General features: G+C 37.3%; 2 protein-coding genes across 5 annotated transcripts in view; both read left to right on the plus strand.

Annotated features, from left to right (window-relative positions):
- Positions 1-26946, plus strand: part of LOC147833617 (uncharacterized) — a 185537-nt gene that overhangs the window by 146539 nt on the left and 12052 nt on the right. The window lies entirely within an intron of this gene.
- LOC147840541 (uncharacterized) lies at positions 6551-14608 on the plus strand. Its single transcript, XM_087283414.1, has 11 exons — positions 6551-6617; positions 7120-7184; positions 7735-7828; positions 8024-8170; positions 8245-8372; positions 8447-8583; positions 9773-9866; positions 9947-10282; positions 10375-10552; positions 10768-10895; positions 11336-14608. The coding sequence occupies exons 2-11, from the start codon at positions 7164-7166 to the stop codon at positions 11648-11650; spliced, it is 1578 nt and encodes a 525-aa protein (XP_087139540.1). The 5' UTR covers positions 6551-6617; positions 7120-7163; the 3' UTR covers positions 11651-14608.

Raw genomic sequence — 26946 nt, forward strand, 5'->3', positions numbered from 1 at the left:
GAGCCAAGACTGTGTGGAGTTTGGATGTTCTCCCCATGTATGCGTGGATTTCCTCCGGTTTCCCCCACAGTCCAAAGACATGTGCTATACAGTAGGTGAATTGAATAAGCTAAAACCGGTAGATCTCAAGTGGTGAGAGTTGGCCAGTTCACATCAAATTCCATCACTCTGAACATTGGAGCTCCACAGGGCTGTGTCCTGAGTCCCCTACTTTACTCTCTCTACACGCATGACTGCGTTTCCTCCCATAGCTCCACATCCATCATCAAATTTGCTGATGATACTGTGGTTTTGGGCCTCATCTCCAATAACGATGAGACCGCGTACTTGGATGAGGTTCAGAGGCTCACATCATGGTGCCAGGACAATTTCCTTTTTCTGAATGTGAACAAAACTAAGGAGTTGATTATGGACTTTAGGAGGAGACAACAGCAGCCCTACACTCCTCTTATGATCAGTGGGACCCTCGTGGAGAGGGTGAGTAGTTTCAAGTATCTCGGTGTAATTATCTCTGAGAACCTGACTTGGACTACACACATTGAAAGGCAAGTAAATAGAGCCAGGCAAAGACTGCACCATCTGCGACAGCTGAGGAAATTCAGGGTCTCTCCAGCAATCCTGAAAACTTTCTATTCAGGGACCGTAGAAAGTGTTCTGACTCAAGATATCTCAGTGTGGTATGGAAACAGCTCAAACCAAGACCGCAAAGCACTTTAAAGAGTTGTGCGTTTAGCTGAGCGCATCTCAGGGTCTGCTTTCCCCTCCTTACAGGACATCTACATTAAACGCTGTAAGAATAGAGCTGTTAAAATCTGTAAGGACTTAAACCATCCTGACAATTATCTATTCACTTTGCTTCCATCTAGAAAACGATTTCGTAGCTTGATGGCAAAAACTGAGAGACTTAGGAAGAGTTTCTTTCCCCAGGCCATCAGGCTACTAAATTCTAACCCGGTGTTACACATTACGTGATTTTTTCGTATTTATCATTGTAGTTTTGCACGCTTTTTCTTTTTCTTCCTTTTCCTTAATATGTAATTTTTTTGTTTATCTATACTTGCACTATCTCTGGAGCGGACCTGACCTACATTTCACTGCTGGTCATACTTTGTATAACTTTGTATGTGACAAATAATAAACTTGACTAAAATGGCGATCGTGTATGTGTGTGAAAGCAAGAATGTATGGGTGTTTCCCAATGTTGGATTGCGGCATGAAGGGATTTAGCTGTGTAAAACATGTGCTGGATAAGTTGGCAATTTGTTCCGCTGTGGCGACCCTGATTAATAAAGGGACTAAGACAAAAAGAAAATGAATGAATGAAGTAACTTAGTTACTTAAAATATAAACACTCTTAGCCCTGTTTGTAAGTTACTTCACTTTACTTTACTTTACTTTACTTTACTTTACTTTACTTTACTTTAGTGTTACTAAATCAAACATTTACAAACTGCCCTAAAATTGTATTGGAAATGATGTTGCACCAGCTCAGTCTTCAAGTCCGCTTTAAGGCGTTAAGAGTTGCATTGGAAAACATTATATCTGTATCTGATTTAAGGCCACATATGGAAGTGTCCTAAATAGGAATTAAAAAGATCAAATTCCATACTCATAAAAAAAAAAAAAAGATCAGACTCATATTTTAGCAAAAAAATAAATAAATAAATGGATTTGGGCCATTCGCCTGCAGTCTAAATGTAGCCTTATTGATTGCGCCAAACTGAAATATGACGCAGTATCTATAGCAAGCCTTCAGGGGTGAGTAATTTCTTTTCTCTTTATGTGGCGTCTTAAAATCACCAGATTAGAGCTCCTCTGCACACGTCCTCAACAATCAATGACCCAGCATTATTTATAACGGCTTCCTGTACAAGAGCACAGAGCAGGGTGTCAGTGAACATGCCTTCATCTCTTCTATGTATAGCACGCAGCTCAATGAGGAACCGGCCCAGGGGTGGATATTGGAGATGAGGGCAAGTTAAACCTTGACAGGGACTACTTGTGCAGAATAGCTTTAACTTGGTGGCATCAAACATCTGTGGTGCTAATCGGGCGTAATTGCTCTTGTGATCTCATGTGCATTTGGAGATAGCTTTTAGTGCTCTGCTGGGAAGCCGAGCAGGACAGCGGGCCTGTGGAGAAGTGGGAGGATATATATTTAATCTGTCTGTTTTCCCTGTTAAAATTGCGTGAGTGGTTTAAGAGTACGTCTGGAGTGCCAAGCCTCATTTCTACACTCAAATTACGTAAAAGGGCTTTTTTTTTTTTTTTTTTTTTTTTGTCAAGAACTCTCATTTACATGCTCATTTTGGTTTAATAGTGCCAACTGCTGCATTCTTAAGATGTGCTGAAAGCACAGAAGATTGAATTCATCCTCTTTAAGGTGACCATGTGGTCATTTAGTACATCCCAGAGGAAGATTGTATTGGTTAGATGTTGTTCTGTCAATGCTTGGGAGATTATCTAGAGGAATATCATGTATCTTGTGAACATTATTTATTGATAAGTTTCTTTTTGTTGATAATCTACTACTTGTCTGAAATCAGATATGGCTTTTGTGTTTTGACAGCACGGACCTTGAGAGGCACGTGTATGTTGAGTTTTATATTCCATCTGTTAATAATAGACAAAACTTTCACATCTTGGGACTTTATTTTGATGGTCTATTTGAGTATTAGTAGACTGTCTGTTTAATATCTGTTAATACTGCTCCTTGAACAGACATTTAACTGACTATAAGAAACTTTGCAAGTACATGTCAACAGACACTAACCCCAACCTAACAGTCTACTTATAATCTTATGAGAATTAGTCTCCAAAATGCAATGTACAGTAACTTAAACGGACCATCAAAATAAAGAGTCAGCTGGGATTGTTACCATTTTGAATACATACAAAGCATACTAATGCAAGTATATAAAGTGTATGTTTCAGTATTTAAAATAATTTTAGTGAGAATGAGATATCAACAAAAAAATGGCAAAATAATTTCCTGTTATCATTCAGCATAACACATGCATTTTTATACTATTAAGATTGAAATTCTGACTTGTACCTAATAAAACGAATAAAATAATGTGTTACCGTGCTAATATATTAACCCTTGTGCACTGTTCAAGTTCACTACTCTTTTGTAATTTTCTGCATGTTCTCTAATCTGAAAATGTTTATTTTATAGTGTGAGTTGTTATCCAATGTGATACAAAGCTACAAACATGTTCAGTTGAACAGAATGATTAACTGAGGTGTAGTGTTGTCATGATACTGGAATTTCTAAATTCAATACCTTGCAAAATATTGATATTCAATAGGCTACTATTTTTGACATAATAACAATTTTATCAAAAATAGTACAAAAAAATAAAAATAACGATTTATATGCTAGAAATGTGTTTACTTCAAATTTCTTTAGAGGGAGATTTTTTTTCAGTTTTCCTCAAAATAAGGCGATGTGGGCATGGTAGCACTTTAAATGCATGTAATGCCTGTTTCATTCATTCATTGAGCTGAAATTCCATATATGCCTCACAAAAGTAGTAGAACATTCCAGGAAATCCTTAATATGGATGAAGACATCCAGCTATTGCTGTAGTTGAACGAAAATAAGATCTGAATTAACATAAAAAGGCTTTAACTGATCCTTTACACGACTGCGATAATAAATGTTTTATACAGTTAAAGTCAGACTTATTATTCCCCTTTGGATTTTATTTTCTTTTTTAAATATTTCCCAAATGATGTTTAACAGAGCAAGGATATTTCCACTGTATGTCTGATAATATTTTTTTTCTTTTGAAGAAATTCTTATTTGTTTTATTTCAGCTAGAATAAAAGCAATTTTACATAAAAAAAAAAAAAAAACCTTTTAGGGTCGAAATTATTAGCCCCTTTAAGTTTTTCAATAACTTGACTAATTACCATAACATGCCTTTAAAGGTCACTTTAAGCTGTATAGAAGTGTCTTGAAAGTGTCTAATTCAACTGGGGCTAATCAGACTTCAACTGTATGTCTTCTTCCAGCCATCTCAGGTATTTTCATTAGAAAGTCAATTTATAATCCCCTGCTAACTGACATGGCATGTTACAGAAGAATGTAGCTATACAATAATATGCTAGATCCATGAACTCACTGTGACTTAACTATTACAGAAACAGATGTGACTGGCTATATCATATCTAGATAAATATGCCTAGATATCTATATCATATCTAGAAAGATAGAACAATTTACGTTTTTCTGATTAATTTGCATGTATGCATTGATATGATGCACATTATATCGATTACAGGTATTTAATTTCACCAAAACCACACACAATTTATACTGTGGAAGGAACAAATGTTAAGCTTCATCAGTAGTTAGAACTATTCCGTTTCGCGAAAGAGTTGTATTATTACCTTATCAGCTTCAGCTCCTCAAAATATTGAATGAATTGCAGTGGCGGGATTTTTTTTTTTCAAACATCATGTGACAACAGTGCCACTCCCACCTGCCGGTAGACACAGGTACTGCTGAACAGCTGACCCAATACAAGCACTGCGTTAGGTGGAATGTGCGTGATGTACGCTGTAATTTTCAGGACGTAGATAACAAAACAAATGTAATACAAACATACCAAACCAGTGACATCATTTATGAGTTTGGCACTTAAATAGTTAAGATCCTGTAATTTTCTAAGCAAGTTAGTAGTTTTGATCAAGATTGTGCCCAAAAAAAAAAAAAAAAAAAAAAAAATATATATATATATATATATATATATATATATATATATATATATATATATATATATATATATATATATATATATATATATATATATTTATCTCATGCATTTTTTACAGCAGTTTAATTTAGTGGATGTTTTCATGCCAAACATACTGTAACAAAATAGTAGTGAATTTGCCCAGAATGTATCACTTAGTTCTTTAAATATTTCAAAGCATTTTTCTTTTCAAAATTTGTGTCAATATAAGATTTGTCACAAAAACTTATTTTGCTAGCTGAAAAAAGTTATGGACAAATTCACTAACATGGATCACGCCACACTTTGAGCTAGACTGTATTGTAGAGATAAAAAGGAATGGTAAGGGAACAGTATGATGAAGGGGACTGGAAATAAGAGGATACACAGTGGGCAAGTAGGGGAGTTGGGGTTACGTCTCTGAAACCCCAACTCCTTTACCTGCCCACTGTTTATACTCTTGTTTCCTGTCCCTTTCATCGCACTGTTCTCTTGCCATCCCTTTTATATATTGGCGGAGTTATTGGACATCTCAAATGGCGGACAAACAGCTGACGTGGGAAAATCAGACATCGTATGACTTGGCATGCTTCAATGGAAGTAAAGAGACCAATTTTATGAGTTTTGGACAAAGGGTTAAGACGTTATAAGCAAAAATTATATGTTTTTTTATATCTCTGGACCACTAAGGGGGCAGTTTGCTGAAAATGCTGCAGATAACCTTAGACCAGGGGTCACCAATCCTGGTCCTGAAGGGCCGGTGTCCCTGCAGGGTTTAGCTCCATCTTGCCTCAACACACCTGCCTGGATGTTTCAAGTATACCCAGTAAGACCTTGATTAGCTTGTTCAGGTGTGTTTGATTAGGGTTGGAGTTAAAATCTGCAGGACACTGGCCATCCAGGAACAAGTTTGGTGACCACTGCCTAAGACCATAGTGGTCAAAACACACACCAAGGGCTGTATTTTGACCATCCATACGCAAAATGCAAAGCACAGGGTGCAAAAGCATTAAGGGCATGTCAGAATCCACTTTTGCTATTTTAAGGATGGAAAAATCCGCTTTGCGCCATGGCACATGTTCTAATTGGTTAGAGCTTATTCTCTTAATGAGTTATAGGTGTTTTGAGAATAAACCAATCAGAGTCTCATCTCCCATTCCCTTTTGGAGTTCATTATATCCTATATATGTACACAGCAAATTGTGAGGTGTTGAATTTCTGGTGTAAGCTCATGTAGTGTTTTAGTGTTAAAATCTAAGTGTACATATACTGTTTTTAACGCTGATGTGGGTTAAATTGTGACTTTAACAGTGTGTATTATTGGTGTTGCCTTTCCATACTCCTTATCGGTGTTAATTGCACATACGGGAACTTGAGGTGACTGAGTCAATACGGTCCGCATTTGACGATAAACTTTTCATTAATGGCTGCTCCTGCTGGACAGTTTCCTGCCGGAAACTTGACATAAAAGCAATCGAAAGACACGCGAGTCGGAATTTTTACATTTTAGAATTAAGAAGCCGGTTTAGCAACTTTAAAATCCGGGATTGTGGGACTATACCCGTGAATCATTACAGCATCAGCCACACAAAGCCATAGGTGTTGAGGTACGTCATTTTCCTCATTTAATAGCACAAACTTCAGTTTTTTTTTATTTGTAATGTTATATATACGCCTGGGCTACTTGTTAATTGCACAAATTGTCCTAAATACTTTTGTAAAACCTTAATGTCACGAATCATTTTAAATGATTTTTGGCGCGGGATTCTACACCACTTCAGTGTATATTTTACATACAGGACCCCCTCGTGAGTCATCAACACGGAGCGGAGCGATGGCAGCAGCAAGTTTTCCGCTCATTTAATGCCAAAACAGGTGAGTTGTTTTGTACGTGTTATCGAAATTATAACGTAGTAATTTTATTTGAACAAAGAGAGTATTGCAGAGTGTAACGTTACGCTTTCTGCCTTTAACGTTACTGCGAATGCCTCATAAAATGTCACTCATAAATTTAGTTTTAGACAGCTTTCCTATCTTTACACATGCTTAAAATCTAAATTTTTACCGTCTGTTTATTCGTTTGTGCGTAAATGGTATGGGTATGTTGTTGAAACTTATTTTAAATGTGATTGAATCAACCAATGCAATCCAATTTATTATTTAACGTCGCAAATTATGTGCTATTGAGCATTTTACACATGGTACACGATGTCTGTAAGTGATTCTGATTGGGAATGTGGAGAATGAATTCGTATCCTTACATGTATACCGTTAACAGCATTTCTTTTACGTTTGCCGTCAGCTAGTGCGTATAATTTTGAAAGATTTTAAGGCGGGTTAATGTACACTGATTTAGTGTTCCTTTTTTCAAACGGAGACTCGACGCCTTGCGTGTCACGCTGGAAAAATAACGAACTATGCATGAAGCAAGTAGAATCAAAAGTAAGTTTTTCCTTTCCATTTTTGCTTGAAAACAAAATCATTAGCTTAACTTTAAGTTATACCGTTTTACATTAAGGATAGCAATTTAGTGTATGACGTCTGCTGCTGTGGTAAATGTTTTATTAATACTGCAAATGTTACTGCAAATATATTCTAATATTCGTTTTATCATCTTTCTCCTGGAAAAGTCTAATGTTACTATTTACTAATATTATTTTTCATTGACGTTTGAAGGAAAATTGTACTAACCAGTCAATGTTTTTTTTATATTTCGAGTTAAAATCCTGCACTAAGACCGGTTTTGTGCAAAGATTTGAATCTAATGTTTTTTGTGACTTGTCCAACTATTGCAAGAATCCACAGAATGTTAAACTCTCCATATTGTGCAAAGTTGGATGTCTACTTTTACATGTCGTTAAAGAAATGTGGTAAACCAGACTTAGAATTTTGAAGAACATTGATATTTATTTATGTAAATGTTTTTCTTTTTTTGTTTGTTAGTGTTTATTACCCAAACTCTATTATAATCATATCTTTTATTTCTAACCAGATGATCAACAGAATGCTGTTTAAAGTACAGTATCAAGCTCGTAAGAGATACATGAAGCTTCCAGTATTGGAATATGATGCCCTTATACGGGAAGGTAAGTTTTCATACAATTTTTTTTGATACCTGACATTTTTTTTGTTTTTTGGCTAATGTCTCTATATATTAGTTTAGCCTAAAACACGTTTAGAAACAGATATTATGAAACAAATGATGGAAAATTGTAATTTATTTAAATATTTGTTTTTCTATTCACCTAATTATATTATTTATTTTATGCCATTTTGTGTAGTCAAGGAGAAATTTGGTATATCTCCAGATCATACCATTTATTTGGCAGACGAGACCGGAACTGAAGTGGATGAAGATGTTTTTGCTGATATTATGGAACAAAAGCCTGACACACTTTGGACAATTGTTGATTCTATGGCTACAGAAGGTTTGCAAGGCTGCAAATGCAAATATGTGTGTTTTAAATAGTTATGTATTTGTAACATTTCATTTTCTTGTTAGATTCTACTGCCCCACCACCCTCTCAATTTTCAAGTGAAATGAAAACGGTGTCACCAACAGACAGCTGTGTTTCTGTTCTCTCAACAAAAAGACCTCGAACTGACGACCAATTTACTGAGGCCAAGGAGGTAGATTACATGATTAAAACCTATATAAATGTTGCCTTATGACATGATTTGATCAATTTATCTTTGTTTTTAAGCTTGTAAAAGATGTATTGGGGAAAAAAAGTGCAGGGGAGAAGATTTTTCAGGACTACAGAGCAACTGGGAAAATCACAGATTCTACAAGGCGAATTCTTGTGAATGCTGTAGTTGGAGACATGATTGAAAAACATGGGTAAATTATATAAATATAAGCTGTTTTTACAATGCATTGTCATCCCAATTAAAGGGATAGTTCACCCAAAACTGAAAATTTTGTCATCATTTAGTCACCATTTACTTGTTTTTTTTCTTTCTGCTGAACACAAAAGAAGATATTTGAATAATGTTGTAAACATGTAACCATTTTCCCACTGATGGGTTGCAGCTAGAAGGGCATCCGCTGCGTAAAACATATGCTGGATAATTTGGTGGTTCATTCAGCTGTGGCGACACCAGATTAATAAAGGGGCTAAGCCGAAAAGAAAATGAATGAATGAACATGTAACCATTGATTGTGCTAAGGAAATCAATGGTTACAGAGTTCTAAAAGAATTTATTAAAACCACTAATTTGTGTTCACTAGAAAAAATAAACTCAATGGTTTCAAAGAACTTGAGGATGAGTAAATAGAGGAAATCTAAATTTTGGGGGACCCATCCCTTTTTAACAGACTTGAACATTCAAATCAAAATCTTTGAACTGTCTAGAAACTTGAGTCCAATTTTGCATATTAAATGGACATTTAAACTAAAACTGAAAATTTACTTGCTATTTGCTCACCCTTAAATAGTTTCAGACCCTTATGGCTTTCTTTATTCAGTTGAACACAAAATAAGATATTTTGAAGAAAGCTGAAAACTTGTAACCATTGACTTTGTTAGTAGCAAATGCAAATACTATGGAAGTGAATGGTTACAGGTTTTCAACTTTCTTCAAATTATCTTTTTGTGTTCATAAAAAAAGTCTAGCAGGTTCGATAGAAGTAAAGTCTGGGTAAATGATTGTTAATATGTGGGGTATAAATGAAAATCGGTTGTACAAAGTGTGTTACCTTGTGCAGCAAAACTGTTGCATCACTTCACTACCTCATCATGGGATAGTAAAGTGTGCATATGTGCATTTCAGAATCTTTGTGACGGTAATTTATCTAAATACTTCTCACTCAGTGTCCTATTAATACTTTGTTTTTGGAAATGGTACTCTGCTTACATACTGTTTCATATGGTAGTATGTGTACTATGTGAGTTTGTACACAGCATAAGTCTGTATTGCTTGTTAAAGATTAAACTCTGCAGAAGCAGCACCCATGTTCTAGTTATTTGTTTTAATGAAGTACACAGTTTAATACATATTACACACTATAATTTTATTTATCTTCGTAGGAACATTCCACCAAAAGAAATACGAATTAAATATGCTGTTGGAATAGTGACTCTGTTCCCCTCTCTCAAAGATCCCTACTCCAAAAGAGGCTATGTGAGTTGTTGTTTATTTTCCCTAAAAAAATAAATAGTGTCTTTTTAATTTAACTAAAACATCTTGTTTTTTTATTGCAGGAACATTTTTATGATCCAGAAGGTAACTCTGGATACATAGCCTGGAGACTGAAAACGGTTCAGCGCAACAGTCAAGTCAGTAGGACCAGCATTCCACAAGGCATCTCTGAGAGGAGGGGCCCTATCACTAAAAGAGCGTTTTTGACAACGGAGATACAGCTAGAGGGAGATAGCTGCCAGGAAGCCATTTCATTTCTAAAACACTGTTCTGATCTGGAGCAAGTGGCTGCAAAGATGAAATCTACTTTCCAGTATCGCCAGGAACTGATCCGCAATCCTGAAAAGTCGTCATCTGTTTTCAATATATTCCCTAGGTTTCTTGACACAAAAGGCCTGGTATGTGCTGCACCAACTGATGGTGGTTTAAAATGGATTTTAATCTGCTGATGTGACATGACATTTCTGTTTTAATCTATATAAAACATTAGGTGCTTCAAGACTTTGAGTTGCTGTTTGGAGTAGAGACTTCAGCAAAGCTTCTGGAGAAGTGGGGATCTTCTCTTAAACACAAAGTAATTGGAGAAGCCAAAAACCTGACCCAGTCATTTCATCTGAGTCGTCTGATCGAGTCTGCAGAGCAATGTGAAAGCAGTCAAGAAGTTACAGGTAGTTATTTATGTATCGCAATAATTGTGTGTTTCTTTTATGGCTTTTAGGCTTTATTATAAGTAATTTTAAGTCATACACATAGATTATCTTGATTTAATTCATGTAGATTGAAACAATTATGGGCCATGGTGTTTTCTGAAAGGATGTGATTAATCATATGCATTTGTTTTAAAAATAATGGGCCATGATGTTTTCCTTTTCTTGACTTTTAGAGTGGGACAGTGACATGTCTTCACTGTTGTTGCTTCTCTATCTCCTTCCACCACCTTCAAGTGGAAAGAAGAATATTGTAAAGATCAGTGTCCAAGAAGCATTAAACCACATAGTAAGGTTCCACAAGGTATGCTTTGTGTTTGGGTCGGACTAATTAGTGTTCCAAATGTTCTAAGATGCAAGTTAACAATGGATATTAACTTAAATAGTGGTAAATGATTGCAAAAAATAAAATAATTTAATAAACTAGGCACATTTTGCAATGACTAGTGCTGCACTGACCATGAATTTTCATGAACCATATGATTTGCGTTGTTTTTTTTTCTTTTTTTTAAATAGCATAAAATAGTCTTGCATAACAATAATGTTGTTTATCACAATATATTGTACAACAAAAATTTGAATTTGTGACAGGCCTACTGTACACACTTTGTGGCTGAATTCAAACATTTATTTTGCAGATGTGTTTGGAGCAAATTTACGTTTGATCTGTAATTCTTAGATGTACATCATACCCTCTTTTGTAAAATACTGAAATTTTTTTTTTACTTTTTTTTTTTTTTTCAGTCCTGTTGCAGTTTCGATGACGTGCTGAGGGCAGGACAGACAACACAGCCGTACATCTTGGCAGTCGGAACTTTGAAGAATTGCATCCATGACTATTACATCATCGTGGATGGACAACTCATTCCCTGTAAGGCGATGTCCTCTCTGGCTGCTTTTGATGAGCTTTTCAAAGCACATTATGTGTTCGGCATTTCATATGATGCTGCTTTACACAGTATGTACACGTTTCTTCAAACAACGGTTTACAACATTGACGTTGGTGTCACTCATGAAAGCCCTCGAGTCAGGGATCTTCGAGCCAAGATTCTAAATTAGGACACTACTGCAGAGCTTAAAAATGTTTAGGTGCTTTGTTTGCAAGTTGACTTGCAGTACAGTCAATGATCTAATACGCCATCTAAAACTTTCTCATGCTTTTTATCCTGGCAGAAGATTACAGTTGGTATGCAATCAGGATGATTGTTGTCTAAGATTTGTTTCATATTCAGGGTTTAGAAAACATCTTTAACGTAGGCACAACAGTGAGCTCTCTGACATGTCTTTATTTGAATCCTCCCCGGCTCCTTCTGTTGAAAGTGGACCAGCATCTGTAACACAACCTTCCAACTTAGTTTCAGGAAATCCAGGAACATCTTCAAACACTGATGAGAGAAAGTTGAGAACCCAAGAAATGTGTGCATCAGTTATTGCAAAATTACAGAGTTGCGGAGTAGCCTCCAACGTAATTACATCAGTGGCTGAAAATATGGAAGAGCTTGTGAGTGAATTGCATTCAAACATCAGAGAGGATATTGTTCAGTTGGTATCTGATGATCACAGGTCAGATGTTGAAGAGTATTTTGACCATCTTGACAACCCATTCTCTAATTTCACAACTGAGACAAAATGGAAAAAGTATTTCTTTGAGAACTGGGGTGTTGTAGAACCTATTGAAATACCCTTAGGAGTGAGATATGACAGTAGGCGCAATAGAACTACAGGCACATATGATCAGGTTCCAATTACTGATAAATTTGTATATGTTCCTTTATTGCAGACTTTGAAATTTATGTTCAAAAATGTAGAAATTCAAAAGCATTTTGTCCAGCCAAGTGAGAATGGAGAAATATTAAGAGAGTTCTGTGATGGTAGCTATTTTAAAGAACATCCTCTTTTTTCCAAAGAACAAAATTCTCTTCAGATACAACTCTTTTATGATGACTTTGAAACTACGAATCCCCTTGGTTCTAAGCATGGAATCCATAAGATTGGAAGTATTTATTTTGTTTTGAGAAATCTGTCATCAAAGGTAAACTCTGCTTTAATGAATATTCATCTTCTGGCACTTTTTCACACACAAGATGTAAAGCGATATGGCTTTAATGCCATTTTGGATCCAATTGTGTGTGACTTTAAAATTCTTGAGACATCTGGAATTACATTACCGATCTCAGAGGATCCTGTCCATGGAACTATAGCTCAAGTAACTGGAGATAATTTGGGAATGCACACACTTTTTGGATTTGTAGAATCTTTTAACTCAAATTATTTTTGTCGTTTTTGTTTGATTGACAAATGTGCTTCACAGAACATTTTCTCTGATGACCACCCAGACATAATACTGCGTGACAGACTTCTACATGCTCAACATTGTCAAAGCCTCTTTTCAGATGCTGGTCCACAATCATCCTTTGGTGTGAAAAAAACATGTTTGCTGAATGAGCTACAGTATTTTAATATTTCGGACAATTTTGCATTCGATATAATGCATGATATATTAGAAGGTGTAGGACAGTTAGAAATGAAATTGCTTTTTAACCATCTATCACACAGCAGCATTATATCTTCACAATCTGCAAGCAATAGAATTTACTCATTTAACTATGGCTTTGTTGAACGTAAGAACAGACCAACAATGATTAATTTTGAACAAGCTGGGAATGGTTTGGGTCTCAATGCTATTCAGACATTTTGCCTTATTAGAAATCTGCCTTTAATTTTTGGAGATCTGGTTGAAGTTGGAGATAAACACTGGAGTTTGCTACTGCTTTTACTTCAGATAATAAATATTGTGTTTTCTCCAGTCATCTCAGAGGGCATGACAATTTATTTAAAGCATCTGATTTGTGAACACCACACACTGTTTAAAGAACTTTACCCAAGGAATCTCATTCCTAAGCACCACTTCATGACCCATTATTCCAGATGCATCAGGAAGATAGGCCCGCTGGTTCATGTGTGGGGAATGCGTTATGAGGCGAAACATCGCTTTTTCAAAAAAAGTGTGAAGAATTTCAAAAATATTACCAAATCTTTAGCGCTAAAACACCAGATGTGTATTGCATACCACTGGGAATCTCAGCCATTTAAGAATATTGACTGTGGGCCTACAACAAGCGTTCAGCTTTGTGACCTGATTGACTGTGAATTCATTGCAGAAAGACTGCAAATTGACAATGAAAGTAATGTAGATCATCTTTCTTGGATTACTTGTTTTGGAACTGAGTATCGGTCAGGCCTTTTTGTTTGTTCAGATTTAAGAGATGACATTCCTGTGTTCAGTAAAATTACTGATATTATTGCATTTGACAGTCAGTATTTTTTGCTGACATGTGAATTTGAAACTGTATGCTTTGTTGAACATCTTCACTCTTTTAAGGTTAAGGAGGAGCTTTGTAGAAAAGTTTCCCTTTTGAATGTTGAAAACTTGCGTTTTTTTAAGCCATTCGACCTTCAGATAAGTTATGGATTGGAGGAAAATGACTTTTATATAGTTCCTGTACACGTTTTCATATGAACCACTTTAGTTCAGTGATGGTACATTGCTGAGGCTTTCCTGTATGTTTAGATTTGAAAGATGCTATTTCTGTTCTCAGTAAAACGTCTGATATTGTTTGATGGACAGCATTTTTTGCTTGTTTATGAAATTGAAAGTATGCTTTTGTTGAACATTACTAATTTCAAGGAAATCCCCCTTTTTGAGTGATTTTTGCTGTGGTTTTAATCCATGTATTTTTTTAAACAACTGTATGCAAAAATTACTTTTATATTTTTATAAAGCATTTTGGTTCAGGAATGGGGCTTTAGCTCATGTTGTCTTGTTTATGTTTGGCAGTGACAAGTAAAATATTAAACATTTCCACTGCATTTTTTTCAATGTGACAAATGTTTGTCTAAAAAATGACATTAATGACAAATTAAAGTTTTCAGGTATGAAATGCTTATTCTGTGAAGTGATTTAATGTTGCCTGTGCTGTGAATTTTAAAGAAAATAAATTCTGTTTTGTAACTTTCTCCATGATTGCTTAATTTATGCGCTAAACACTTATTTTAATAAGGCTGTAACAGAAGAATTTATTTACATTTTGTTATTATTCCAGGGTGTTAAAATTTTCAAATATAAACTTATCTTTATGAGTTTCATGTGTGGAAAATGTTAATTTTTCTCATGTTAGTTCAAAGAAAAATAGAATTTATGCTGAATATGACCTGGCTATGGTGATGGAGTATTTACTATACACTATATCTAGTTTATAGTTTTTATACTCTTAGTGTAAAATTATTTACTCAGCTTAAGTGTATATATTCAACACTTTACAAAGAGTAACTTATACACTGGGCTGGTGGGACTCGTATATACACCAGAAGAGAGTGTAATTTAACACCTGAGGAGTTATATTTACACTGGACAATTTGCCCTGCAGGTGTTAAAAATGTTTAATGTGGTGTGCATTTTTACACTCTAAGTGTAAAATATTTTACACTGCAGAGGTGTACATATTCAACACTTTTCAAAGTGTAATCTGGACACTTGGCTGGTGGGACTCATATAGACACCAGAAAAGTGTTAAATTCAACACCTGTGGTGTAAAATGTACACTGGCAAATTTGCTGTGTATCCTTAATATTTTAAGTCTTCTTCATATGTAAAGATATTTGCGTATTTCTGTACATCCTGTCTGTATTAAGCAATGTGTAAGTGAGGCGCACAACTAATTCGCTCTGCGCTAGAATTTAGACCGGCTTTGTTCTAATCTATTGAACAGTCTATAATAGTTTCTCAAAATAGCAACGCACCAGCAATGCGCCTCAACACGCCTTCTTTTTTAGACCAGAAAGCCTATGGGTGCACATTTGAGCGCAAATGCATTTGCAGCGTGGTGCAAAACGAACAGTCTATTATAGTTTCTCAAAATAGCAACGCACCAGCAATGCGCCTCAACACGCCTCCTTTTTTAAACCAGAAAGCCTATGGGTGCACATTTGAGCACAAATGCATTTGCAGCATGGCACAAAACGTCAAAACGACTCTTGCGCCCAGCTGAAACTAGTAAGCAGCATTTGCATTGCATCTTGTGCTGCATTGCGCCGGATGTATGATAGGGCCTCAAGTTTGTTACGGAGATATTGCCTCAAGTCCATTTTCGTAAGCTCTACGTTAGATTTACTCACAAGTTATGTGAAAACAATTAGTATAATCAACTGGCATTCCATAGTTTTTGGTCAGGATTGTCTGTAGATCATGTGATTCAATTTTGGGGAAAATTAGATAAATTGCCTAAGATGGGTTAGATCAAACTGGCTTTGTCAAAAATTTAAAATAGCGAAAACAATTTAATGATGGAAAATGACGTCATAGAGTGCGTTTGAATTGGATTGAGTTTTCGTACTGAATTTTTATTGTAGCCCGTTCGGTTGAAAAGTTATAACAGTAAGCATAAGTGAAACTTTGGACAAGTGGTGGCGCTAGAGAGTTGGAGTCTTCAGGTTTGCTATGGTTCATGTTGACACTGTCCTCTATCATTGTGCCAAATGACACAACTTTTAAGCATACAGTTATTTGGGCTGCCATTCAACTCCAGCAGAAGAAGATATGGAAGAAGAATAATAATAATGCTAAGGTGAACAATAGGTGCTTGGCCCCTAATAAAATACAGTAATAAACAATTTATAAGGGTTTAATTTAATAGAAAGATCTCTGTAAAATATAGTTTTTACAGGCTATTTGGTAATGTGAGTTATAATCTGGGGAATAATGTTATACAAGTATTTTATTCAATTTCACCAATAGCTACATAAAGGCTGACTTGCCTGTGCTGGAAGTAATGCATCTTGTTTGCAGTCTAATAACGCTTGAATGCAAACAAATCCAAACCCCAACACTAATTGAACCTACCCTGTGTACTTTGCTTGGTAATAGATCCATTTAGGCCACCACACTCATAAAAAAAAGAGATTTTTTTTTCAGATCTATATCCTTGCGCTGAAGCATCGTGTTCGGTTGCATTTCTAAATTGCCTGTACTAATGCACTTACGTAATTATAATGTGAAGACATCAAAGCTACTTTGAGAGTACAGCTTGTTCCATAATCTTGTGGCCCTACCAGAAAATAACAGACAGCTTGTACATATTTTATGTAAACAAAGAATCAGTCACACAGCATTCTGTATCCAGATGTAATATAAATTACTTATACTGTATATTAAAAACGGACAATGTGAAGAACGTAAATAGTCCTAGTCTTTAGATGTCGACCAACACTTGGTTGTCTCTTACACCCATCAAATTAAAAATAACCAGATCTAAAAGATAATGTATCCACAGATGCAGTTGTTGAGTTTAATTAACTGACTCTGTGATCCATGTGCTATCATAGAATCAACAATCATCTCTAGAAGGCTTGGGAAACAGCATTGAAACTATCCCTATGGTGCATTTAGTGTTCTTTATATTTCAGGAAAGTCATTATAGAAAATAATTATCACAATCTTTGATAATGTGAAAAAAAAATCAATCTTCAAAAGCATTCCATTTGGGTGAATCAGACTATCATGATTGCCAGCTTAGAGGGATAGTTCACTTAGATCTTAAAATTGAAATGTCATAGTCTTACTATTTTTTAAAATTATTGTGTATGTCTATATTTGGCACGTTGCATGCAGTAGGTAGCGCTGTCGCCTCACAGCAAGAAGGTCGCTGGTTCAAGCCCCGCCTGGGTCAGTTGGCATTTCTGTGTGGAGTTTGCATGTGCTTCCCTTGTTTGTGTGGATTTCCTCCAGGTGCTCCAGTTTCCCCCACAAGTCCAAAGACATGCATTATTGTTGAATTTGGTAAGGTAAATTGTCCGTAGTGTATGTGTGTATGTACTGGTCCTCCAGGTTGGGGGTTGACCCACCTTGTAAAAATATTTATGTTACAAAACACCAACATTGTGCGGCTAAACATCAACTTCGATATAAACAGCCCTGGAAGTAAGTAACACAGTCCTGCTCCTCCTATTGACCTTATTCTAAAATGCGGAAGTGCGCCTGTTTTCGCGATTGTCTTAGAACTTCCGATTCAGTCGCCTATGGGAGAAATGACTAGGAATAATAAACGGCAGAAAATGGCCAAACTACTTACTCAACAAACAAATGTTTGCATGACTACACAGACCAAGTAGCATAATATAATAAGAAAATATTAAATTGCAACATCAAGCAGCGTAACGAGCAGTTGTTAACGTCAAAAAATGAATGGAAGTGAATGTGACCGGAAGTCGCGAGACAAAAAGATTCAAATGGCAGCGCCCACTCGTCAGCTGAGAATAAGGTGAATACATTTTTTTTTTCAATGTCTTCATATTTTTTTGAGTAAAATAGCAGATCAACTTTTTTGTGCCCAATTTTGTTTTCTAAATGGCTTCATGCATGTAGCCTTGTTAGCAATATCCTATGTTTACATGTGGATGAATTATGTGATTATTTCTAATATCAGAATAAGGGCTTAATCACAATAGCACATGTTTACAATATAATGATTACAAAGGTTTTGATCTGGTAAACATCAAAGTGCTTTTAAGTCAAGTCATTTCACTTGGCGGCCATCTTTGAACTGCAACCGTCATTCTGTCTAAATTGGGAAACATAAAATTCTCCAAAATTTACAAGCTTTCGATCACATTTGGAATCACCAATACAATTAAACAACAGCAGTTTCATAAGTTTTGTTTCTAAATGTTCAAATCAATCAACAACATAAGCCCAAGCTTATGCACATGTGCACTCAAAAAGAACAAGATCACGACACCAACCTCATTTATAGCCATTTTACACATTATTATCCTCTGGGTAATGCCTTTTCAGATCGTACTTGTCTTCAAAAGTAATTCACAACTTGGTCTTGATTGTGAATCTCCAGATATAAACTCTGTTTTTAAGTTTCTAAGCATTTCTATGCACTGTTTGTGGATGAGGAGAAATTGGTGATAGTGAGTTGTACTTAAAAGGGTTCATCAATTCAGTGTGGAGGGAAAGTTTCAGAGCGTCACAGATATAATTCATAGTGCTGTGTGAACTTGTTTGTCTTTGAGTCCATAAGAGTTTTCCATTTATGTAGATGAACACTGGAGCCACGAATCATTATGAAAGCACATTCTAGATATAGCAGAGTACCTCCATCCTCAAATGCACACTTTGATCGGAGCAGCGATAATCTGATGTTTTAGATTGTAATCAGTCTAGGCTGGTCCCTGGATTATATGATTACACCGGTGTAATTAGAGTAGGGGTGCCCAAACTCGCTCCTGGATGGCTGGTGTCCTGTAGATTTTAGCTCCAACTTGGCTCAACACACCTGCATGGATGTTTCTAAAAAGCCTAGTAAGAGCTTGATTAGCTAGTCCAGGTGTGTCTAATTGAGTTGGAACTAAACTTTGCAGGACTGGGGTCCTCCATGATCGAGTTTGGACACCCCTGGATTAGAGCATTCAGTGCATCAGCTGCTGAATTCAAATCAGCGTTCCCGTGATGGCTTGTGCTGAGCCAAACAAATACACAAGTGGTGCTTGTCATAAATCACAATTTATAAGTATTTTCAAACGCATAACATTTATTTTAGGTTTTAGGTATTCAAATATGCATACTAGCACCACTATTTATGCTTAGTAAAATACATTATTTACTAATATTGCAATAATATAACTTCTATTAGATAATAATTATAAAGATTATGTTTACACATATTTAGATGTTATGTTTGCACATCAGACACACGATTCTCCCAAAAGGTTCCTTCCATGAATATAGTCTTGATTGCTGACATGGCATTAAATAAAAAATAAAAATAAATAAAAATAATACATTACATTACATTACACACTTCTCCCAGTTAGATAGCCACTTTCTTCTTTTATTATTATTATTATTATTATTATTATTATTATTATTATTATTATTATTTGTGTGTGTAAAGTTGATAAATCAACATGTTGTAAGTCCAGCAGCTCTGATATCTCTACTGCAGCGCAGACAAACATGGTGGCACCCATTATCTCACACTGTGGGCAAACATGGAACATCACAAACTCACATGGGATAGGTAGCAATAAATTCGACACAGATCAGATGATTTGCACTGTGACCACAGTGCAAAAATTTATTTTGGATTTCATTTCACATTTGCTTAACTTAAGCATCTTTATTTTGCACTGGTGTTTGCTACAAAGATAATCTTCCTCCTTAATGGCTTTTGGCAACTACTATCTTGCTTTTATGATCAATCTAGAATGCTCTCTAGAGCAGAAAATCACAACGGTGTGATTAGAATGTTTACCTAATCCCATAATCAGCTGCTAAACTCAAATCTGCTTTCCCGTGAGGACTGGGTGTGTGCCAAAGAAAAATGCATGCAATGTTTGTCATAACTTTTAAATGTGTTTTTAAAGATAACGAGGCATCATTCTTTTTTTTTTTTTCTGAATTTAAAACCACATTAGATTTCAGACCAGTTATAGCAATGTTGTTTGGATAACTTTAAGAATATTTTCTCCCAGCTATTAAATGATAAAACATGAATTACCCATCAGTATCCATTTAAATATTCTGCTAAAAAAAGGGCTAGCAAAATTTAAAGCTACAGATGACATTGTTGAAAGGTTTCATGTTAAGCCCTATTTTATGGAAATAGCCATACCACAACCCTTAGACACCACTGTTTCCTTATCTCATGTAATTCCACGTGTGTAAAACCCCAATAAACAAAAGGCCTATCAGAACACATGGGAGACTGTTGCTTGACTCAATGGGCACACTCTCGTTAACTGCATGTACTTTAGGTTGTTCATTCGGTCCTGATGAGTAGATGTGTCATCAGGAGAACACGGATTGATATGTAGCTCTGGAATCATTATTATGCACACCTCACAATGCGTTTGATAAGTTACAACCTTTCCTAGTGAGACATCAATGATCAATTAGTTATTTTTAAATTTGTTTAACTTACCATGTATGTTGGACTTTTATTTTGAAAATGGGAGACCCAGATTGTTTACTGTCTTACTGAGCAATGATATCTCAAGACGTTCAAATTTGCATCAGGCCACAAAATGTAGTAATTACAGAATATGAATGTATTTAGTTCCACTCCAAAGAGGCACATGGTACGTTTAATTGTATATTTTGATAATTTATTGTGTTTGTTGTTAAATTGTATGCGTATGTTTTAACAAACACATGCAGACTGCTAAAACATCAAATCACTCAGCTCACCAAACTGTTATCTGCTCATGCAGATGTTGATAATAATTCCTAGCTTTTCTTTGACATTATAGTCTAAAAATACAACACAATATATCTTATCAGCCTGTTTGTCAAGTTTAATTATAATTTATCCTATCCACAACAGCTCTTGTGACTTGTTTAACAGTATTAAGGTTAACAGTACTCTGATGGGTTTATATTAGAGAGCACACTTTCCAAGTAGGTAAAATAAGTCTTTACTGGTTAAGCTAAAATATTTGTACTATATTGCTTGTGTACATCATGCATACATCATGCTGTGTGTGTATGTGTGTGATAGCACCAGAAAGGAGTTCATTATTTTTCACAACCAGTCTAAATATGGTGAAATATGTGCTTTAACTATAGGGGTACTTTATGGAGTAATAAAAGTGCATATAAAACTATTTCTAGAGATTTTCTTGATCTTATCAAAGCCACATACATATTATGTAGATATCAGAGAACATTTTAACTTCTTGAACCAATGGCATCTTTAATGACGATCTTGGAATCAATTGGTTATGCTATGCAAAATGATGCTTAAAAATACATGAACCTTTTGCAATCCAGGCTTACAAATTGAATAAAAGTACCTTAGCTACCCTGTGCTAGTTTCATTATCTTTGTGTTGCGTCCTTTGAAAATGCTGAGAAAACAAACTGGTGTTGTTATTGCTCATTCAATAGTTCATTGATTCATTTTCTGGGTCGCGGGGCAGCAGTCTTAGGAGAAAACCCGACTTCTCTCTCCTCAGACACTTCCTCCAGCTCAACCGGGGGGTCGTGAGGCATCCCCAGGCCAGCCGAGAGACATAGTCCCTCCAGCATGCACTGGTTCTTACCCGAGGCCCCCTCTCAGTGGAACATGCCTAGAACACATGCCTTGGTAGGTATCCAGGAGGCATTTGAAGCAAATGACCGAGCCACCTCAGCTAACTTCTCTCAATGTGGAGGAGCAGCAGCTCTACTCCAAGCTCCTCCCGGGTGACAGAGCTCCTCATCTTATCCAAAAGGGTGCGCCCTGCCACCCTGCGATGGAATCTCATTTCAGCTAATTGGATGCCAGATCTTGTCCTTTCGAGACCATAGGTGAGAGTAGGAACAAAGGTTGACCGGTAAATCGAGAGCTTTTGCTCAGCTCCTTCTTTACCACAGAGTATCGGTACATCGACCGGATTTACTGCTGCTGCTACACCAATCTGCCTGTCAATCGTACGTTCCATCCTTCCCTTACTTGTGAACAAAACCCCATGATCCCCCTATAGTTGGAGCACACCCTCTGGTCCCCCTTTTTAAAAATGGGAACCACCACCCCAGTTGCACAGTAAAGAGGTTCTGTTCCCGAACTCCATGTGATATTGTAGAGATGTGTCAGCCAAGACAGCCCCACAACATCCAGAGACCTAAGATACACAGGGTGAATCTCATCTACCCCCGTTGCTTTGCACACTGTGGAGCTTGCAAACTACCTCATTGACCTCAGCTTGGGTGATGAGTGAGTCCACCCCTGGATCCACAGTCTCTGCTTTATTGATGAAAGACATGTTGGTGGGGTTAAGAAGATCTTCAAAGCATTCCACCGTCCAACCACATCCTTAGACGAGGTCAACAGCTCCCCATTTCTGCTGTAAACAGTGTCGATGTGGATTGGGTTTCCCCTTCTGAGGCGCTGGACAATTTGCCAGAATCCCATTTTTTTGTTTTTGCGACAGCCTGGGCTGCAGCACACTTGGCTTGTCGGTACCTATCAGTTGCCTCGAGAGTCCTGCAAACCAACCAAGATCTGTAGGACTCCTTCTTCAGCATAACGACATCCCTTATTTCCAGTGTCCACTACTGGGTTTGTGTATTGCCGCCCCAACAGGCACAGACCTTACGGACACAGCTCCTCATAGCTGTGTTAGCAATGGAGTCGGAAAACATGGACCACTCAGTCTCCATGTCTCCAACCTCCCTCGGGATCTGGTCAAAGCTAGGTCAGCCAGACGTTCCTAGAGGACCCTAACAATACGCTTGGGCCTGCCAGGTCTGTTCAGCTTTCCCCCTAGCCAGTGGATCCAACTCACCTCCAGGTGGTGATGAGTTGACAGCTCTGCCCCTCTCTTGACCCAAGTGTTCAAGACACATGATCGGAGATTATATGATACAACCACAAATTCAATCATTGACTTCCGCCCTAAGGTGTCCTAGCACCATGTGCACTGACGGAGATCCTTACGCTCAAACATGGTGTTCGTAATAGAGTGTGATTAGCACAGAAGTCCAATAACAAAACACCACTCTGATTCAGATCAGGAAAGCCACTACTCCCTATCATGCATCTCCGGGTATCACTCTCATTGAAGCCCCACAGTAGAACAACAGTTCTTAGCCTGATCACCTTCCAGCAACCCTCCCAATGACTTCAAGAAGGCCGGGTACTCTGCAGTGGTGTTTGATCCATAAGCACAAACTACCTATCCCTGACCCAAAAACGCAGGGAGGCGACCCTCTCATTCACCAGGGAAAACCGGGGCAAACACATGGTGGCTAAGTTGGGGAGCTATGAGCAAGCCCACACCAGCCTGCCACCTCTCACCGTGAGCAACTCCACAGTAGAAGAAAGTCCAGCCCTTTTCAAGAAGTTGAATTCCAGAGCACCAGCTGTACATGGAGGGGATTTTTATCCCACACATCTTTGGCTCCTTCCCTCTCAATGAGGTGACCTTTCATGTCCCAAGAGCCAGTTTCTGTGCCTGATGATCGGGTTGTCATGGTCCTAACCTTCAACCACCACTTGTTCCACAGTGCACTGGCACCCTTGCAGGTGGTGGGCCTGCAGGAGGATGATCCTACATCGCTCCTACAGGATAAGCCCAGCTGGGTTCCGTGGGAAAATGCCTAGCCACCAGTTGCTCACATTCAAGCCCAGACCCCAGGCCTGGCTCCAAGGTGTGGCCCCAGCTGCCTCATACCAGGCGACGTTACGGCCCTTTGATGCTATTGTACTTATTGGCGGGTTTTGAACAGCACTGACTTATACTTCTGCGTCAAGCACGCATAGCCCTACGCCCTGGTCCTCGGCGTCGCTGATGTGCACCTCTCAAAAAATGTAACTACATGTTGCAACGAAGAGGAGCAGAGCTTGGTAGCGCTGACGAGTCAGGGCGGGACAGAGAGCCGCGCAAGCCCGATGGAGTGATTGTTTACAAGTGTGGAGTCCTGTGAAGGAGCTCCGGATGGAAAGTTTTGTTTTATGTTTACCTCATAGTTAAAGTTGTTGTATGTCCACCGGTTCCTGCCTCAAAATGAGCGAGTTTGAGCCACTTGTACATTCAGGAAGTGTTCAGAAAAAACAAAACAGCAGCAAAGAAACTCGACAAGGTGGAACATTAACACCTCACTGCCCACTAGCATTTCGGAAGCGTTAATGCAGACCAACAGAGACAGCGCGCAGAAGTATAAATGCACAGCTACACGCGTTGCATGCACCGTGGGTTACGCCAGTCACTTGACGCAGAAGCATAAACCAGGCTTTAGTCTGACCTGTCACCTAAGACTTTTTTGTCTTGAGAGACCCTACCAGGGGCATTAGCCCCCGACAACATAGCTCTTAGGATCACTCAGGCAGTCAAACCCTTCCACCACGATAATGTGGCAGTTCATGGAGGAGTGTTTTTATTAGCATATATCTTTAAATTTATTGTTTGATTAAATTGATTACAATCTAACCATTAGCTGTATTCAACGGTCAGATGTGCTAATAGCATGTTGCTGGTCACAAGGGGATAAAAGCAATTAAAAAGCGTGATTTAAAAAAAAAAAATCAAAAACAGATTGTTATCGTTTATGTGGACCCAATTCTAATCAATAATATTTATAGTTATTGTGGTTGGTGTGAACAGATTTTCAGTTCTGCATTGTGAGATAGACTTTTAATACTGTTTGTTTTCAATGCAGAGAGAGAATGTGTTACAGTTTTTTATTTTATTTTTGTTTTTTTTATCAAAATGGTACTTGTGCTTATCCTGCAAGCTGCACCTAATATAAAAGACAAGATTACATTTGCATCCACAATCTCAGTTGACTTTTAGTGAATCCCAACTTTTGATAAAAAGTAACAAAACACATTCCACACTTCCATCAACATGCTCAGAAGCATATACCGGTACTTAGGGTTTAATAAAAAATGTAAATAAAGCAAATGTAAATAGTTTCTTGCAGAAAAAAAGGTTAATGTCATGAAACAGTAATAATTTAGTTTACTCAGTTTTACTTAATATGTGACTTGTATTTTATGAATCTCTGAGGTCTTGCAGACGTTACAAGAGAAAAAAGTCACATACTGTACCACTCAGATGCTCTTAGGAATTTAACAACATATGTCCAATTTTGGGTGAGCTATACCTTTAACTGTTTTTGCGATGCCATTATTATGTGAATAGATTATTTCTACTCAATGGCTTTCCATCTGTCTTTTATATTCGAGAGCATACGATATTTACCAATAATATAGCACAGCACACCAGCCAAATGCAACATTAACACTTGTGAGCTCTATGTGCTAGTCAAAAATGTGCCAAACACTGTGTAAAATGTTCCCGCCTTTGAAGGAAATGGTGTAGCTTGCCTGTTTCCTAGTTTGCACAGAACATTAGCACACAAAGAATACGGCTCTTCAAACTGAGGTCGGCAGACCCATGCAAGTGTGGTCTTAATGGAGACCACCTCCTCTCCATCTCTTCTTGTGTCACGGCCATTACTGAGGACCCACAGTGTTTTAGCAGGTATCTGGTGTAATTAGCCCAGATGCACAATGGGGCCATTTCTGCTGCATCACTCATTCTTGAGCCCCAGTGAATGCAGCATTACAGCAAGCAGGGTGGAGGAAGAGCCCTGCTCACATCATTTTAAAAGAGAAGGTGATAATAATAACCTCCGAATAGGCTTAGAGTAAAAACAGATAGGGTTGTTTGTGTGTGTGTGTGTGTGTGTGTGTGTGTGTGTGTGTGTGTGTGTGTGTGTGTGTGTGTGTGTGTGTGTGTGTGTGTGTTTGTGTGTGTGTGTGTAGCTTTAAAAAGGAAAAAAAAGGCATTGGTGTATTTTTCATGTAGCAAGTGAGAACTCTTCATATCTGAGCTCTGAAACAAGCCTCTTCAGAACCAAATAACCAGATATACATAATATACATCTTTTATCTTAAAATAACAGTCCATGTGCAATTAGGATATGTTTACACAACAACTTAAAATATGTATATGTTTTACATTTTGCTTATATGTACACAATATAAATGACTGAAAAAGGTGTATTTTGCAGACAAACAGTTTGTGATGTTTCAACCAATTAGAAGATGATCTATTTAATAGGGATGGTTTAAACCAAATCTTCTTAGTCAGGGGTGTCAAACAGATTAGATGTTAGTTCCTGGAGAGCCATAGCCCTGCACAGTTTAGTTCCAACCCTGCATTAGTACACTTGTCTGGGGCTTTAAAACAAGCCTGAAGGACTAAATTAGTTTGATCGGGTGTGTTTAATTAGTGTTTAACTCTGCAGAGCTGTGTCCTCCAAGAACTATGTGACACAAGTGCTCTAAGTTTACAAGTCAAACCAGTTCACTAGGGCCCCGTTTATACTTATAAGTTTTAATTTTAAAACGCATAACGTTTGCAGTGGTTACACCTTCCATGCACCCAGAGTTTTTGGGCAATTTTAGAAATGCTGAGGAGGCCATTTTGGTTTTGAAATGCTGCTTCTCCATGTCACTGTGGATAGGGGAGCATAGAGACATCTGAAAATGGCGGTGTGGCTGCAGACATTATCTAATTGGGGGCAAATTGTGCCCTCAATATTTTTCAATATTGAGGGCACAAAATTTAGTCTTGAATCATTTCCTTGTATGTTTAGACTTCAAAAAATTGATATGGAAAACTTCCGAGAACACGTCCGGTAAATCTTTAAAGGGAACAGCATCGCTACTTTATAACATCATTCACACCACCCTGGCTATGTTGTTTTACTATCTTATCAATACATTAAAAACATGATATAAGAAACTGTCTATTTTCAATTTGTTATTAACAACTTAACACCAAAAAATGTTAAGCCTTGTG

This window comes from Danio rerio, chromosome 15 (genome assembly GCF_052040795.2).
Source record: "Danio rerio strain M-AB ecotype USA chromosome 15, GRCz13ab, whole genome shotgun sequence".
NCBI lineage: Eukaryota > Metazoa > Chordata > Actinopteri > Cypriniformes > Danionidae > Danio > Danio rerio.

Coding starts and splice junctions, on each gene's coding strand:
- LOC147840541 (XM_087283414.1), top strand. CDS start 7,164: ATGAAGCAAGTAGAATCAAAA. Junction 10,283..10,374: donor TTCTTGACACAAAAGGCCTG/GTATGTGCTGCA, acceptor ATAAAACATTAG/GTGCTTCAAGACTTTGAGTT. Junction 10,896..11,335: donor ACATAGTAAGGTTCCACAAG/GTATGCTTTGTG, acceptor TTTTTTTTTCAG/TCCTGTTGCAGTTTCGATGA.